The 18,212-nt window shown below is 42.9% G+C and overlaps 1 protein-coding gene across 1 annotated transcript; it reads left to right on the forward strand.

The window, feature by feature from the left end:
* Positions 1-10,988: 10,988 nt before the first annotated feature.
* On the forward strand, positions 10,989-14,052 carry LOC135628381 (probable rhamnogalacturonate lyase B). The gene is made up of 14 exons (XM_065135005.1): positions 10,989-11,104; positions 11,186-11,239; positions 11,315-11,434; positions 11,515-11,634; positions 11,761-11,902; positions 11,991-12,161; positions 12,252-12,407; positions 12,544-12,650; positions 12,743-12,833; positions 12,911-13,052; positions 13,134-13,290; positions 13,383-13,499; positions 13,580-13,706; positions 13,789-14,052. Exons 1-14 carry the CDS (start codon positions 11,073-11,075, stop codon positions 14,050-14,052), a joined length of 1,800 nt encoding a protein of 599 aa, XP_064991077.1. The 5' UTR covers positions 10,989-11,072.
* The last annotated feature ends 4,160 nt before the right edge of the window (positions 14,053-18,212 follow it).

Consider the following 18,212-nt stretch of genomic DNA (forward strand, 5'->3'; position numbering starts at 1 on the left):
ATTTTCCAACTTAATCAACATGCTAACTACGATTAAATCTAAGACAATTTCTGCAGCTTTGCTTCGGTGCGTCAATCGCTTCTTCCGGCGAGTTTCCGGCGAACTTCCGTCGATCATCCGATGAACCCTCAGTGATTCTCCTGCGGACTTCCGGCAAACTCCTGGACTTTGCGACGATCCACTTGGCAAGTTCCGACGAGCTTCGCTTGGCAAGCTTCTGGACTTCTCGGATCTGTTCTCGCAGAACCTCCGACGACCGTCCGAACTTCCGTCGAACTCTCGAACTTCCAATGTGATCATGAACTTGACTCCGGCGCAACTCCTGCTGCTTGTCTAACTTTCATCGTAGATAATCCTGCACACTTATCTCAACACATAGATTAGACAACAAATGACAATTGACTTCATCATCAAAATCCGAGATTCAACACGAACGACATCATCATGGTATAGTCATCCCGGAAAGGTCGGGGCGGCACCGCATGGTGTCAATTCGTGCAAGTCGGTCAACGCTTGTACAAAAGCTTAAGTCGGTCACTCAAGAAGCCGACCGCAGTTAATTAACCCTGTACGGCCAACTCATCCTCGCAGGTATAAAACTTAACCCTCCTTGATCAGAAGGGAAGGACACTCAACTCCCCTTAACTCTGTAACACTGACTTGAATTTCGAAGGGGTCAAGTCAGAAAATCCCCCTCTCGACCTCGACCTTTATATAGGAACCGGCAATGAAGTAGCAGCAACCCGCCGAGGGAGAACCACGCTCGAGAGATGATGCTTGGACCTAACCCAACTCGATGTCGACGTGACCTGAGCATCCGCATTGGCAACCTTGCGCAACTGGGACTAGACCGAGCCGTGCTAACACCTCGGCCACGGCGTAAAGGTTCACCAACATTTTGGCACTAGAAGGAGGGTTCTGATATCATATGATCATCCCCAGCCAAGCAATCTAGGCGAACGCCTTGGAGAGGAGCCACTCCTAACGCGCTTAACCTTCGGATTCAGAGGACAACTCCCAGCTCCTCTGAGCCTAGAAGAAAATGCCCCCATTGCAACGCCGAGCCGCTATTGGTGGTTGTTCATTGACCCTAGGTTGTCACCCCACGGGGCCACCATGGGACAACTTCCTATCTCTGTCGAGGAGTTCCTTAGCCTCATGCATCAAGTTCAATCCCAGGCAAGAATGATGCAGACCATCATCTCCCTTGTTCCTCAACTTGCCTGACAGTCAATGTTACCTCAATAGTCGCAACGAGATCCATCGGCTCCTGTCCTCGCGCCACTGACGGCCCCTTAGTAGCCCGTCGCAGCGGATGTTACCCCATCACCCGAAGAGCTATCGAGGAATCCAAGGCCGCCACCCGAGGACAATGCTCCAAACCTTCGACGATCCTACCCGAGCACCCCTGAGCCCGACACGCTATCATCCAATTCGACGAACACTTTCCGGGCTTAGCTACGCTCGGTCAATCGACATCTTGATAGGGTTGAATAGGAGTTTAACAAATCCAAGGAAGAGCACGGCGATGCTCCCCTAGTAGGATCCCCATTTGTGGAGGAGATTCAGGACAAGCTGACCTCGCAAAACTTCTGCCTCCCTGTACTTGAGCCTTATGACGGTAGCTTCAACCCAGCAAAGCATGTCACTGCATTTCGGGCCCAGATGGCCATATACGACACTTTGGATGCCTTGATGTGCCCGAGTTGTGCATCTCGGCCAAACAATGCTTGAGTTGTACACCTCAGCCAAACAATGCCTCATTGGTGCACCTCGGTCAAACAGTGCCCAAGGTGTGCACCTCGGCCAAATAGTGCCTCATTGGTACACCTCGGTCAAACAGTGCTCGAGTTGTGCACCTCAGCCAAACAATGCCTCATTGGTGCACCTCGGTCAAATGGTTCCCGAGTTGGGCACCTCAACCAAATAGTGCCCAAGTTGGGCACTTTGGCCAAACAGTGCCCGAGTTGTGCACCTCGGTTAAACAGTGCCCGAGTTATGCACCTCGACCAAATAGTGCCCGAGTGATGCACCTCAGCCAGACAGTGTCTCAATGGTGCACCTCGTTTAAACAGTGCCTGAGTTGTGCGCCTCGGCCAAACAGTGCCTCATTAGTGCACCTCGGTCAAACAATTCCCGAATTGTGCACCTCGGCCAAACAGTGTCTCATTGGTGCACCTCAGTCAAACAGTGTCCGAGTTGGGCACCTCAACCAAATAGTGCCCGAGTTGTGCATCTCGCCCAAACAGTGCCCAAGTTGTGCACCTCGGCCAAATAATGCCTCATTGGTGCACCTCAGTCAAACAGTGCCTGAGTTGTGCACCTCGGCCAAACAGTGCCTCAATGGTATACCTCGATCAAATAGTGCTCGAGTTGTACACCTCGGCCAAACAGTGCCTCATTGGTGTACCTCAGTCAAACAATGCCTGAGTTGTGCACATTGGCCAAATAGTGCCTTAATGATGCACCTCGGTCAAGCAGTGCTTGAGTTGTGCATCTCAGCCAAACAGTGCCTCATTGGTGCACCTTGGTCAAGAGTTCCCGAGTTGTGCACCTCGGCCAAATAGTGCCTCAATGGTGCACCTCGGTCAAATAGTTCTCGAGTTGTGCACCTCGACCAAACAGTGCCCGAGTTGTGCACCTCAGCCAAACAGTGCCTCATTGGTGCATCTCGCTCAAATAGTTCTCAAGTTATGCACCTCAGCCAAATAGTGCCCTACTTATGCACCTCGTCTAAACAGTGCCTCAATGGTGCACCTTAGTCAAACAGTGCTCGAGTTGTGTACCTCGGCCAAACAATGCCTCATTGATGCATCTTGGCCAAATAGTGCCCGAGTTGTGCACCTCGGTCAAACAATGGCCGAGTTGGGCACCATGACCAAATAGTGCTCGAGTTGTGCCCCTTGGCCAAATAGTGCCTGAGTTGTGCACCTCAACCAAATAATGTCTGAGTCACATCTCGGCCAGTCCAACTCTCAAGACACGCCTCGCGGCCAATCCAACGTCTGAGTCGCATCTCGACTATTCCGATACCCGAGCCATGCCTCACGGCCAATCCAATGTTCAAGTCATATCTCGGCCAGTCCAATGCCCGAGCCACGCCTCACGACCAATCCAATGTCTGAGTCACATCTCGGCCAATCCAATGCCCAAGCCATGCCTCGTGACTAATCCAACGTCCGAGTTATATCACAACCATTCTGATGCTTGAGCCACGCCTCGCGGCCAATCCAATGTTCGAGTCACATCTCGGCCAGTCCAATGCCCGAGCCACGCCTCATGGCCAATCCAATGTCCGAGTCGCATCTCGACCAGTCCATTGTCCGAGTCACATCCTGGCCAATGCAATGCCCGAGCCACACCTCGCGGCCAGTCTAACGTCCGAGTCGCATCTCGACCAATCCAATGTCCGAGTCACATCTTAGCCAATGCAATGCCCGAGCCACGCCTCGCGGATAGTCTAACGTCCAAGTCACATCTCAACCAATCCAATGTCCGAGTCACATCTCGACCACTCCAATGCTCAAGACATGCCTCACAGCCAATCCAACGTCTGAGTCGCATCTCGGCCATTCCGATGCCCGAGCCATGCCTCATTGCCAATCCAATGTCCGAGTCACATCTCGACCCTCGCGGCCAATCCAATGACCGAGTCGCATCTTGGCCAGTCCAATGCCCAAGCCACGCCTCGCGGCCAATCCAACGTTCGAGTCACATATCGGCCACGCCTCGCTGCTAGTCCATTGTCCAAGTTGCATCTCAACCGGTCCAATGCCCGAGCCATGCCTCGCGGCCAATCTAATGTCCGAGTTGCATCTCGGCCATTTTGATGCCCGAGCCACGCCTCGGGGCCAGTCCAATGTCCTAGTCACATCTCGCCTAGTCCTACGCTCAAGTAGTGTTGCTCGGCTAACCAAGTCCTCGAGTTATGCTGCTCGACTAGTCTAGCTCCCGAATCGAAGCTCATGATCAATCAACAACTGAACCAACAATCCCAGCACGACAGCCAACCCAGCCAGCGAAAGGCACCAAGCCATGCCCCAAGCCCCTCCACAAGGAACCCGGGGCACGCTTCTTTGGGAGGGGGGGGGGGGAGAGAATGATATGACACATTTTGGTATCACCTACGTGGACCCAGGCAAGCAGACACAACAATGTAGACGTGGAACTTCAAGTCTAATATGGCATATAGCACACACGTGGCGGGCAACCGCTCGTCGCCCCTTTCGTACAAACGACATCATCACAGTACAGTCATCCTGGAAAGCTTGGGGCGGCGTCGTGCGGCGCCGATCCGTGCAAGTCGGTCGTCGCTCGCACAAAAGCTTAAGTTGATCGCCCGAGAAGTCAGTCGCAGTTAATTGACTCTATACGACCAACTCATCCTTGCAAGTATAAAAGTTAACCCTCTTTGATCAGGAGAGAAGGACACTCAACTCCCCTTAACTCTGCAACAATGACTTGAACTTCAGAGGGATCAAGTCGGGAAATCCCTCTCCTGACCTCGACCTTTGTGCAGGAACCGGAAACGAAGCAACAACAACCCACCGAGGGAGAACTGTGCTCGGGAGACGACGCTTAGACCTAACCCGACCCGACCTCGACGTGACCCAAGCATCCGCGTGGGCAACCTTATGCAATTGGGATTGGACCGAGTTATGCTGACACCACGGCCATGGCGTAAAGGTTCACCAACAAGAATGAAATTACTTCTTTAATTGGAAAAAAAAAAAGTTTTAAGAGATCATACACATTCTTGTACACATAAATAAAAAAATATCATCAAAAGTCGATTGACACACTTTTTTTGTAATTTAGGAATAGATGCGGTATTTGTGGCTGCATAGTCTAAACCAATTAAAAAATTTAAAACTAAATAATACTCTTCTAAAATAGTTTTTGTTATTCTATAAATATTAATATATCATTCATCAAAAACTCTAAAGATAATAACTTATTTTTGCATGGTAATGACATGTGATATCAATATAGGACTGCATTTATTGGTGATCGCTCTAAATATCAAGACAAATAAAAATATAATCATCAAAAGCTCAAAAAAAATTCTATAAATCTTTTTTTAAGATTATGTAAAGTGCGGTTAGTGATAGAAATAATAGAAGATAAGAACAATAATTGAAGAAGCTTTATTATAGAAATGAAATAGCTTTAGCTTCAATACATTAACATATCCCTCTCCTATTTATACAGATTAGAAGAGAGAATTTTCCTCAATAGAATAGAGGATTTCCCTCAACAGAATAGAGAGATTTCCTCGTATAGTTGGGGAAATCTTATCTTCTATCATACCCCCGCAAGATGGTGCTCCTGTCAAGGATACCAATATTGGATCGATGCAAAAAATGATTTACGAGCCAGAATCTTCGTGAGTAAGGTAAGTGTAGATCGCTGCTGCTGCTGCTGCGATTGCTGTTGCTGTGATGGCACAGGTGTTCCCTTCATTCTCCTTAAGTCTGTCGAATGTTGACAGATCAGCGAAGACTACCGCGATGAGGAAGATGAGGATTGACCACGGAGCCTCTTAGGAATGCAACGGCATTGGTCGCTGGCCGAAGGGTGAAGCTTCACTTTTCTCAGCGACGTTGGTCGTTGGCCGAAGGCAAGAGCGAAGCTTCGCTTTTCTCAACGACGTTTGTCGTGGTTGCGATTACGACGGTTGCGACGGTAGAGAAGAAATCTATAGCAATGTTGCAGTGATGCTACTACAGCAAAGGAGGAAACTACAACAGAGGAGGAAACTGTAGCAGAAGAGGAAGGAAAATAGCTACAACGAGGAAGAAAGGTAGGGCAGTGCTGATGAGCAGCACTAGAGATGCCGTAGCGGAAAGGAACGGACGTTGGCGCAGAAACACCAATGATGAATTGACAGCGAGAAAAGAGCTTGCTCTAAGCAAATGGCTCTGATACCATGATAGAAATAATAGAAGATAAGAACAATAATTGAAGAAGCTTTATTATAGAAATGAAATAGCTTTAGCTTCAATACATTAACATATCCCTCTCCTATTTATACAGATTAGAAGAGAGAATTTTCCTCAACAGAATAGAGGATTTCCCTCAACAGAATAGAGAGATTTCCTCGTATAGTTGGGGAAATCTTATCTTCTATCAGTTAGGTGTACATGTTGGATAATGGGATTCAAATCTCTTAACAACAATCAATAAAACAGACCTATTTTTACCAAAATTAAAATAAATATTCGATAAAAAATAATCTATCTAATGTGTCATGAGTTTTTACAACAAATTAATGAAAAATGATATTAGTGGGGTATTTAAAAATTTGTGTTTGGCTTTTTTTCATACTAGTTTATGTTGGGTGTTTCTTCTTTGTGAAAAGTTACATATCATTCTCTTTACATATGACATAGGAGTCATTGGTATTTCAAGCCTTGTTGAAATGCAACTTAAAGATGTTTGACTTTACTTTGGCTACCGTATCGAATTCTTCTAGCTCCGGCTCAACGTTAATAAGTTGGCTTTCTTGAGGTGCCACGATCGAGCTTTTGAAAGGCTCCTCGGTGAAGTAGTGGCTTTAGGGAGAGAGCTTAAAAGAGTGATTAGAGAGCGTATGAGAGCCTAACAGCATATTATGAATGCTTAGTCAAATGTGCCATGAGAGGTTTGAAGGGGTATTTCTAGGATTATGTGTTTTTTCATTTCTAAAATTCCCCTAAAACTAGATGTTATTAAGCTATTGGAAGGGATAAATTTATCTTTTTATATTTTTGATTATGAAATAATCAAAATACCCTTAAAAATATTTGTTATATGATTATTGGGAGGGATAAATTGGTCATTTGCCCCTTAGTTGTCGGGTCAACTATTTTACTGTTTGGCCAACCATTTGAATCTCAACGGTCGATCAAGCCTTTTTTTAATATTTTTAAATCATAAAACTGAAGGTTCTAATTGGAATCGTCGATTTCGATTTCCCAAACCCACGAACTGGAATTGACTCATTAGAGATAATTCTAATTCGGTTTAGAACCAACGAATCGTTGAGCCAATTCGGTTCTAATTTGAACCAAGCTATGGTCAAACTATCGCCAACAATGCTCTCGAGTAGCTCAAAACTAGGGTAGGGTGCTTTTGACACTTGACGATCTTAAAAATGTGCCTTTTTGCACTCATAAGACTTAAAATATGATATGTGAACAAATGTATTATGGCTAGTGAGTCAGCACGGTCTGGTCTATGGGTCAATGTTGGAAGTTCTTTGTCGACTGAGCTAGACGTCGAGGTAGGTCGGGCCCTCGCAACGGGATGTTGATCAGCATTTCTTGATCCGAGCATGATGGTACGCGGGTCGAACAACGTCTTGGTACGAATTCTGATCTGAGGTGTGACATCAACTATGACGTGTCTTGAGCCTAAAATATGTTTTATCATCCTCTAGTTGCTTTTTACCACTAGAATACCTCTTACTTTTACATATTAATAATATGAATATATAAAAGGCTTCCTAGTTGGGCCAAAAACATCTTACTATTCTTGTCAGGCCAAAATTATTTTCATTCTTATCAGAAAAAAAATGTCTAAACCACCAACATCAGCTTAATAATTCATAGCCTGCTCTCATCAAACCAAAAATGTTCTACCCATTTTCGTTGGGTCAAAAATACCCAACACACTTGTAACACCAAAAAATGGTCAACCACTCTCATCTGACAAAAAATTTGCTAACCCACTCTTTACTTAAGAAAATACATAACAGATTTAGTCAAATCAATCAAACCACTAAAGGGACCAATGTGTCTAATGTTTCCTAATCGGGTAAAGTATTTTACATATGTTTCAATGGTATAAATATTAAACCATCTAATACATCATAATCAGACAAAGCATCTCACTGTATGTATATGATGTATTCTCCATTACATAAATACCAAAGCACCTAATGTGTTCTAATTCATTAAGGAAGCATCTCACTTCACATACTATATCTGTTTAGGATATAATCATCAAAGCACTTGATACACTCTAACTAAGCAAAGCATCTTCTATGTATCTCATAAAACTTGAAGTATCAAAAGATTTGATACACTATAATCGAACAAAACATCTTATATGTGATGCATCCTCCTCCTCCTAGGACATAAGTATCAAGACGACAGCTTTAGTTATGCAAAACATCTCTCTCATGCATAACATATCTACATAGGATATAAGCATCAATGCTCTCCAACTAAGTAAATATCTTCTTACACAAGATACATCCATCCAAGACAAAAGTATCAGGACATGCAATGCACCTTAACTTAGCAAAACATCCCCTGTGTCTCATGCATTCATCTTGGACGAAGGCATCGAGAGATAGCACACTATACTCGTTTTTAATATAGATAACAACTATTGAGTTTCTAGCAAATACCTTATCCTTCAGTAGAGACAAACATCTACCCCAAATTGCAATAGGGAGAAAATAATATTCAATTATCTATAACTAACTTAGACTCAACACATATGATTGCTAAATCAGCATGATATTTAAATAGAATATTCCCTCGTTAAAGCACTTAATCTTTCATGATTGATGATGAATGTAGAATAAATGCTATAAACCATGCTTTCTTTAATTACTTTCTTATCACAAATACTCAGAACTCACCCTTTTGTTTTTTGTTAGAATTAAACTTATTAAGGCACCATCTTTCCTGCAATCAAATTATCTCACAAGTTCAAGCTCTGTTTGAAAGTAGGTCAGACCAACTTCTTGAGACCCTCCTTGGACTTACCAAGTGCAAGCTCTATTTGAGATTATGCAAACAATCATCCACCGTCTCCTATAATTAACTAGTAGCAACATAAAACCTAATGGCTCATCAATGGTGATATAAAGTTCTTGCTGCGCCATATCGGAACTATTGTTGAACACTATGGAGAGCCCTAGGTCAGCAATGCCAATGACAATCGAGAGAGTTGCAAGGACAATGATCTAGTTTGGTATCAACATGAACTTGAGGCACACTCAACCCATGATATGAATTCTTACATAAACTTCTATCAAAGATAAGTATCTTGATGATATGAGAAACAAGATATGACTCGAGAAAGAACTCAACAAAATTGATCTCCGGAACTAGTAATCTTTCACCCAACTGATACAAAAGAAATATATTTCTCCCAACTCTCATCTTCACATTCTAAAAACTTTTGACGGAAGCACCTATCACGTACAGCATGTGACATTTAGGACTTAAATGACTTTATACACTACTTATGATGCCCACATATGTTGGGCTTTTCCCACCACCTTATAAAAAATGATAGGGAGTGATACACCCATATTCCTCGTGCTTCCATGTATTGCAAAGTGGCCGACCCTCATCCTTCCATACGCTTTCATGCCTTCATCAATGACATAACCTAAAATGTTTCACCCATTCTCATTTGGCAAAAAAATGTTTAATCCATTCTCGCAAGCAAAAAATCTCTTATCTCGTTGGCCTAAAAATGCATGGCGTACTTGTCGGATCAAAGATTTCTAACCCACCCTTATATGATGAAAAATATTAGACCACCATTGTAGAACAAAATATGCTTAACTCACATTATTAGAGGAAAGAAAGAAAGAAAGAAAGAATCAATCAAACAACCTAGATGTGTGAAGAAATTAGCGCACCCTAACTAAGCATAGAATTTCCCTATTCATGATACATTCCCTATAACATAAATATCAAAGCACTTAATGCATCATAATCGAGCAAAATATCTCTTCGTGTATAACATGTTCAATAAGCATCAAACGGCTCAATGCACTCAAAGCATCTCCCTATACCCAATGCATCTCCTAGCACATAGGCATCAAAATGCCATATGTCCTAACCATACAAATCATCATAAGCATTGAAATGCCGTATGTGTTCTAACCATACAAATCATCGTCTCATACACGTACACGATGCATCTACTTAAAAAATAACACCAAACTTCAAATGTATAATAATCAAACAAAATATCTCTCTCACACGCACCATATATCTAACCTTGAGATAAGCATGAAGGTATTCAATGCATCTAAATAAGAAAATAATCTCCTCATACACGATGCATTCACCTAAGCGATAAGTATAGAGTGCCTGAAATGTCTTAATTAGGCAAACATCTGTTGGCGTATGATGTGTCCACCTATAACATAAACATTAAAATGTCCAGTATATATAATAATTTTTGAGTATTTTTTTTATTTAAGCAATAATTTTTGAGTTTCTGAAAGGAATAATATCCCTCAAAATAGATAAATCCTTATTCCGAGGTGCAATGGGACACAATTATTGAAAAATATATACATAATAATCAGGTTTAAACTTCTTTCTTAACGTCAAGCACAATAAAATTAAAAAGATTAAGTTAAAAAAAAAATATTCGCAGCAGTTTGGTAAACAATAATAAAAAGATCGAGACAGGAAAATAAGAAAAGATAAATTTGGGATGCTACGTGGTTCATCACGCTTCTCATCAAATTGAGTTTAGCTGCTCATCGTTATAAGATAGATCGCCCATTGCGTAATGTCAATAGTGCGCTCAACGGGGATTCATCTCGCATCTCTTTTCAAACCGCCCATAATACTTAAACCAAAACCCAAACCATCGGTGCTGCTACCTATCCAAAGCCCGAGGGGCGTCTTCACTCACGTAGCAGCCACTCGTGGCCATCTAAGCTCCAAAATGGCTGTCGCTCGCACGGCCTTGCATGGCATCATCTTCCTGTAAGTAGAAAGCTAGCAGATATGCACCACACTTGCATCGACTGTTTCTTATACCCTCTCTCTTAATCCGTCACCGCTGCATGCAGTGCAACCTTTACCATCTTCGCTTGCTTAAACGTGCTGCGTCCGACCGCGGGCGCCGCTGGTGTGACGGTGCATGTCGAAGGCGAATATGTAAGCTATCCTTTTTTGTTTCGTCAATGGTTTGGAGTAGTTTGAGCGATGTGTCTGACAGAAGTGGATTTGCAGGTTGTGTTGGACAATGGCATCGTCCAAGTCACGTTGTCGAAGCCCCAAGGTTCCATTACGGGAGTCAAATACCTTGGAGTTGATAATGTAATGGAAGTTATCGACAAAGAAGACAGTAGAGGGTATGCTAACATATATCTGCAATTAATCTTTTTCGATCCCTCAAATGCATATCGATCTTATCATCCACTGGTGATGGGCAGGTATTGGGATCTTGTTTGGAATCCATCAGATCGAGATTCTGGCATATATCAGAAGTGAGTGCAGCTGCTCATCTCTCTTTTCCTCCCCTAACCTTTTAGCTTCTGCTTACCATTTCAACTGGCTTACAGAGTATACGGAACAGAATTTGAAGTATTGAAGGGAGATGCAAACCATGTTGAGGTCTCTTTCAGAACACAATGGGATCCCTCCAACCGAGGCAAGCTTGTGCCTTTAAACATCGACAAAAGGTTGCACCGCAGATTCTGCGCTTGACGAGAAGCAAATACTTGTAGGCTAGCTAATTGAGATTGAGCTTATAATTCTGTAGGTTTGTAATGTTGCAAGGCAGCTCAGGCTTCTACACCTACGCCATATATGAACACCTTCAAGGCTTGCCTGACGTCAATCTAGGAGAGACCAGGGTGGTTTTCAAGCTTAGAAAGGACAAGTACATGATCTCCACCTTTCTTCATGCAATTTTCTTCTTGACCATTTAATGTTCATGATGTAGATCGTAAGCTTGTTCTTTTCTTGTGTTACTAGCTTCCTCAGAAACACTTATTCTCCGAAACAGGTTTCACTACATGGCCATTGCAGACAACAGGCAAAGAATCATGCCAATGCCTGATGATCGCGGGGAAGGAAGGTCAGAAAAGTTAGGATACCCTGAAGCAGTCCGACTCACTGATCCAATCAATGCAACCTTGAGAGGGGAGGTAAACAGAGGTCTACATTTGAATGCTTCCATTTATGCAGTTCATAGAGTGATCATGCAGCATCTGAATCTGCCAAATAATTGCATAGGTGGATGACAAATACCAGTATTCCTGTGATAACAAGGACAGTATGGTGCATGGATGGATTTCTTCTGATCCTTCCGTAGGGTTTTGGGTGATCACCCCAAGTAATGAGTTTAAGTCAGGAGGGCCTGTGAAGCAGGATCTGACATCTCATGTTGGTCCTACCGCCCTTTCTGTAAGTGCCTCAATCACCTGCAAGATCTTTAATCTTCCTCCCAAGCCACATTCATTTGTTTGATACGAATCCTTTCTTCCCAAATTTTAGATGTTCGTGAGCTCTCATTACTCCGGGGTGGACACTGTGCCTAAATTCAGGAACGGAGAATACTGGAAGAAGGTGTTTGGTCCTGTGTTCATATATCTTAATTCTGCTCCGGACAAATCGGATCCAAAGCTTCTCTGGGAAGACGCCAAGAAGCAGGTAAGCTTTCTTGCTTCTTTTCCCATCGAAAACTATATTCTATGTGGTAGTCTTTCCATGCTTGAATTCCTTCTACTTGTCAACCCTGAGACACATGCACGAGACTCTACACTGAACTTTCTTGTTCTTGATTCAGATGCAGGTTGAAGTGGGGAAGTGGCCGTACGAGTTTCCTGCTTCAGAGGACTTCCACAAGAGCGAGAAGAGAGGCTCTGTTTCTGGTAGACTACGTGTTGTAGACAAGTATGTGGCACTTTTCTGTTTCCTCGAGCATTTTACTGTGCCTCATAATGTGGAGTGATCTCAGTTCCAATGAGGATATATTATTCTGTCAGGTACATCAATAAGGAATACATAAATGGGAATTCTGCTTTTGTTGGTTTGGCTTCACCAGGAGAAGCAGGATCTTGGCAGAGAGAAAGCAAGGTTCCTACCTATGGATCATGCTCAAGCAAGTTCCTGTCATGATCCGAACTAAAATTGATCACCATCATGTGTTGCAGGGATATCAGTTCTGGGTGAGAGCAGACGTTGACGGCAACTTCGTCATCAAGAACGTAAGAACTGGAGTGTACAACCTTTACGCATGGGTTCCTGGTTTCATTGGGGACTACAAATCTAGTGTAAACATAACCGTGACGTCAGGTTAGTATGATATGTTTGTTGTGATATTCTTGTTCTTCTACACTGTCAATTTCATGAATCTGATGATATTAATCTGAGCAGGAAATCACATCAATCTGGGTAACCTTGTGTATAATCCTCCAAGAGATGGGCCAACCTTGTGGGAGATCGGCATTCCCGATCGCTCCGCCGCGGAGTTCTTCGTCCCAGATCCTGATCCTAAATATACCAACAGACTCTATGTGCATCATCCTGATAGGTTGCACAAATCTGAGGGTTCTTGGATTTCACTGCATTTGAGGTCGCAGCACTTCATTCCCCTAAATCCCTTGGTGTTCTTCTTCATCACAGGTTCAGGCAGTATGGGTTGTGGGAGAGATACGCAGATCTGTATCCTGTTGGGGATCTGAACTATACAATTGGTGTCAGTGACTACAGGAAAGACTGGTTCTACGCACAAGTTACCAGGTTCGTCTACTTCCTCTGATCTCTCATCTGTGAAGATACGTTGAATTCATTTTTTTTTAGTTCTTCTACGTTTCTTGCAGGAAGGATGGGCGGGGTTCCTATCAGGCAACTACATGGCAGATAAGGTTTCGACTCGATAGTGTGCGTCGGAATGGACCTTACAAGCTTCGAGTGGCGCTTGCGGCTTCCCATCTATCTGAGCTACAAGTATGTCTGAATCCTCTCTTCCTCCTCCTCCTCCTCCTTCTTCTTGTTGGTGATGACATGAGTGTTCTCGTTGGATTTGAAGGTTCGATTCAACAACCCAAGAGTGCAGCCTGCACACTTCACGACAGGGCTAATTGGGAGAGACAACTCGATCGCCCGACACGGAATCCATGGGTTGTACTGGTTGTTCAGCATCGATGTGGAGAGTAGTTGGCTTCTTGAAGGCGACAACATCATCTTCTTAACCCAGACGCGAGGCCAAAGCCCTTTTAATGGAGTCATGTACGATTACATCCGAATGGAAGCTCCCGCAGGCACTGTCGCAAGCACGGATGATGTTGCTTAATTTAGATTATGTCATGATCATTGAAATTTTGATTCTATCAAACCATATTCTTAGATCGATGTCATCGAGTTGCACGAATAATTTGAGAAATTGAAGATGAAAATTAATAGAGTTATGTTCTTCTCAGACATTGAAACGTAGGGAAGAGACTATGATTGGTTGTCGATTATAGTCGTATCACTTTTATATTAATATTAATAACATAAATATTTTTATGTTATCACCATTCCAAGCCTCTTTCCCTTAATTGGTTGGTATTCTTTTCGATAGATATCCAAACCCACTCGACTAGTTGTGATCAGGCGAATGGCAGGCCCGATTAGTTCAACGAAGGTTTCACCCAATCCGTACCTTGCCAACTAGCCCAGGCATTAGTTTGATGAAATTTCAAGAAAATAATTAGACTATTTTGATTTCATTGTCATGCTACTCATATTTAAATCATAATCATATTGATATTGTTCTAAATTAAGAGCAATATTAATAAAAAATAATTAAAAATATATGAGAAGTAGGATAATAAACACCCGATAAATATGAAATTTCATTGTCTGCCTTTGCCTTTGCTTTTGTTCTTCTTAAGGGACTTTTCTGTCTTTTTTTTCTTTCTGATCTCACTAGTATGGAGAACTGACTTCTCTTTCTTGATAGTGCTCTTTGCCTCCCTCAACATATTCAGGAGCTAAGGGAGAGTCACCTTAAGCTTATTCATATTAAAATTAATTTTGAAATATGAAAAAGAATCTGGTATGGATTGAAGCACAAGATCCACACACAGGTTGTCATCTAGGACCATTCCTAGACCTGTGAGTTTCTCTATCCACTCAATCATCTTTAAGTCATGGTTTTGAACATGTATCCCCTTAGTCATCCTAGCACGAAAGAGGCTCTTGGATATCTCATATTGCTGAGTTCTTCCCTATTTCTCAAACAATTTACGAACATGTAAGAGAATGGATCTGACATCCATCTTTTTATGTTGTCTCTGTAACTCATGAGTCATGGAGCCCAACATGTAACACTGAGTAAGAGTGGAGTCAACTATATACTTCACGTAGCGAGTGATTTTATCCTTGCTTGCCTCTTCCTCGGGCGTAGGCATCATAATATCAAGGACGTACGTGATTTTCTTCGTTGTGAGAATAATTCTTAAGTTGTAGAGTCAATCCGTATAATTTGAACCAATGAGGCGATTGACATCAAGTATGTCACGTAAGGGATTTGAAAGCGATATTTTCTGAAAATAAAAATATAAAAGAAATAAATAATATGTAAAATTTTGTAAAAAATAAATAAAAAAGATATGAATTTCTATCTTAATCTACTCCCACTATTTTACTAGTGAGTCACACGACGCCCTCAGCACGTGAAACGGAAGTCTCCGGTAGACTTCTAGTGGGGATCGGGATCTAATCAACATCTTAGTATAACCTCGAGGGACTCAATAATCACACTAAGCTCGAAAGATAGGCAACTCTTGCCGATCACAACTCCTTGTGATTTCCATCCTATTCGGCCTCCGAACTACCATAGTCTCGAGGGACTCGACCAACTATGATATCCGGTTAAGTCAACACAATCGTTACAAGATGAATCTGATTTAATGATATACCCTCGAGGGACTCGACCAAGTATAACATATCCTCATGTCACTGATGACATCTTTATGTCATAGGCAAAATAGCAAATTGTGATATAGGTGAGCCTCGAGGGACTCGACCAACTCAACCTACATCGAGAATCATCCCTACCTATAACAATGGAAGGCCATATGGGTCAATCTAATTGCCTCACATTTACTGACTTAATATTATCGAGAGAGGAGATTTTGATTTAGTCTCCTAATATGACATGTCACACATATACATATTTAATATATATCTACATCACATACAAATATATATACATATCTAGTAGGTATATAAGCAATCACATATCATATGAGCAATCACATCAGATGATCATGAACCACGGCCTAATGTGATCAAGCCCGAGCCAATGGGCCTAATCACTCATATCAGGATCTATGTATGCAACAATGCATCTTCATGCCCTGTGATCGTCCATCTTATCCTCATCGGTTCTATCGGTATCTCGACACATCTCTATGCATCGTGATCGTCCGTCTTATGGGTCCCACTATCGCTTCCATGCTCCTACTACACGGTCTCATGTGATTACAACTTAATCATAGACACACAAGCCCGACAATAAATGAGAAATAAAATGGAGGCTCGTAGGCCCCAATAAAAATAATCATAAGTACACACACATCACACAGTCTATAATCATCCGTCCACATCATATAGGACTACTAGATAATAATAATAATTAATTAAATCTTTTAATTAATTAATAATTTTGAAATCCAAGATATGTAGGGAATTTTCTAAATATAAGAGGGTATTTTGGTAATTCAGACAAAAAAAAGACAGAATTCAAAATTTTTGAAATTCCGAGGGGCAAAACTATCTTTTGCTAAAAAAAACCTAACCCTCCCCATCTCCTTAGCTGTGCTACCCACCCTACCGGCAACAGCAGTTGTAGGAGGGGGGGGGGGGGCGAGGGCGCCACCTTTGCCCCGGCGATTCGCCCGCGGGTGGCGCCACCCCATGTGGGTGAGCACCGCTGCAGGCACCGCTGCGGATGGTACAACCCCTTGAGGGCAATCGTTGCCCCCTGTAGGAGTTGCCCTTGTAGGCGGCTCACCCGCGGGTGAACGCGGCCCTTACGAGCATTGTGCCCGTGCAGCCCCCACGAGTGGGGCACGTGTGGGCTATAAGCTCTCACCGGCTGCAAGTAGGTCGTCGGTCGAATGTTGCAGGCATAGCACCTGTGCGTGTGCTGGCGCTATGCTGCTTGCCTATGACCACCACTACAGGCGGCTGCACGCACGCAGATGGCAGCTTGGCTGCAAGTAGGTCGTCGGTCGAATGTTGCAGGCATAGCACCTGTGCGTGTGCTGGCGCTATGCTGCTTGCCTACGACCACCACTACAGGTGGTTGCACGCACGCAGATGGCAGCAAGCTGCCATCTACGAGGGTAGCAAGGGCAGCAGCAGTTGTTGCCCTTTCTCGCTTTTGCGTCAATGATTTTGACATCAAAAGCTTCTTCAAAACACAACACACATAGTTCAAAACCAATCTTTCGCACGAACAACCTGATTCTGATACCACTATAGGAGAAATCTTAAGGGGCGATATCACATACGCAGTAGAAGAACATAAAACAAAATCCCCAAATTTTCTATAGATATATTTGTTGTCATACGAAGATTAGTGCGTAAAATCTATGAAACTTAAAAGCCACATGTAAGATAGATTATGTTACTTAGGGAGATCGTATATTCCTGAATCTCTAGGAGATGGTGAAGGAGATCAAGCATCCTCCTCTCTAGTAGTGGTCCACACAACAGGGCTATGACGATGCTCCTCAAAACTCCAATCTTATTATTTGATGAGGAGAAGGGGAGGAGAATAAGAGATGACAACCCAAAGAGGCTCTAGCCTATGAACCATTGGTTCCCTCCTATTTATAGAGGTCTCCTGTCAACTTAACCCTAATGGATCCTATCCTATTGGGTATTAGATCTCCATCCAACTACCCAAGTCTCTTAAATTAGTGGATCTCTATCCAATAGTCTATCATTAGCTCTTATTGGATCTCATCCATAGAATCCAATAATTTGGGGCTTATTGGATATCCAATAAGAGAGGGACTCTAGCGGATATCTTATATCCGAACCTCTACTCATCGTAATGCCGACCATGTGCGTGTGACCCTCTAGGCTCAATATCGAGTTGGTCGTGAGTCATACATGTCAGAACTCCTTCTGGCTCAATGAATTATTATCTCCATAATAATTCACTCGACTCATCAACTACTGACTTACTATGCCACTACGCCGTAGTCCCTAGACGGTATAGGGGAATCTAATTCATTAGACATGTCTATCCTTAGTTACCATATACATATAGTCCTCATCCATCTAATATCTCAGAAACTGTATACCGGGTATGGTGCTATCAGATCCATACGGTTTCTACTCGAGTCTCGCTCTAATCAGATTCTCCCGAAGAACTCTCTCTCTCAATCCGAATGATCCTGACCAAATATTTGTTTGAGCAAGAATACATGAGATTTTTCTCTCATGACATCG

The sequence above is a fragment of the Musa acuminata genome, chromosome BXJ3-1, assembly GCF_036884655.1.
Source record: "Musa acuminata AAA Group cultivar baxijiao chromosome BXJ3-1, Cavendish_Baxijiao_AAA, whole genome shotgun sequence".
Taxonomy (NCBI): domain Eukaryota; kingdom Viridiplantae; phylum Streptophyta; class Magnoliopsida; order Zingiberales; family Musaceae; genus Musa; species Musa acuminata.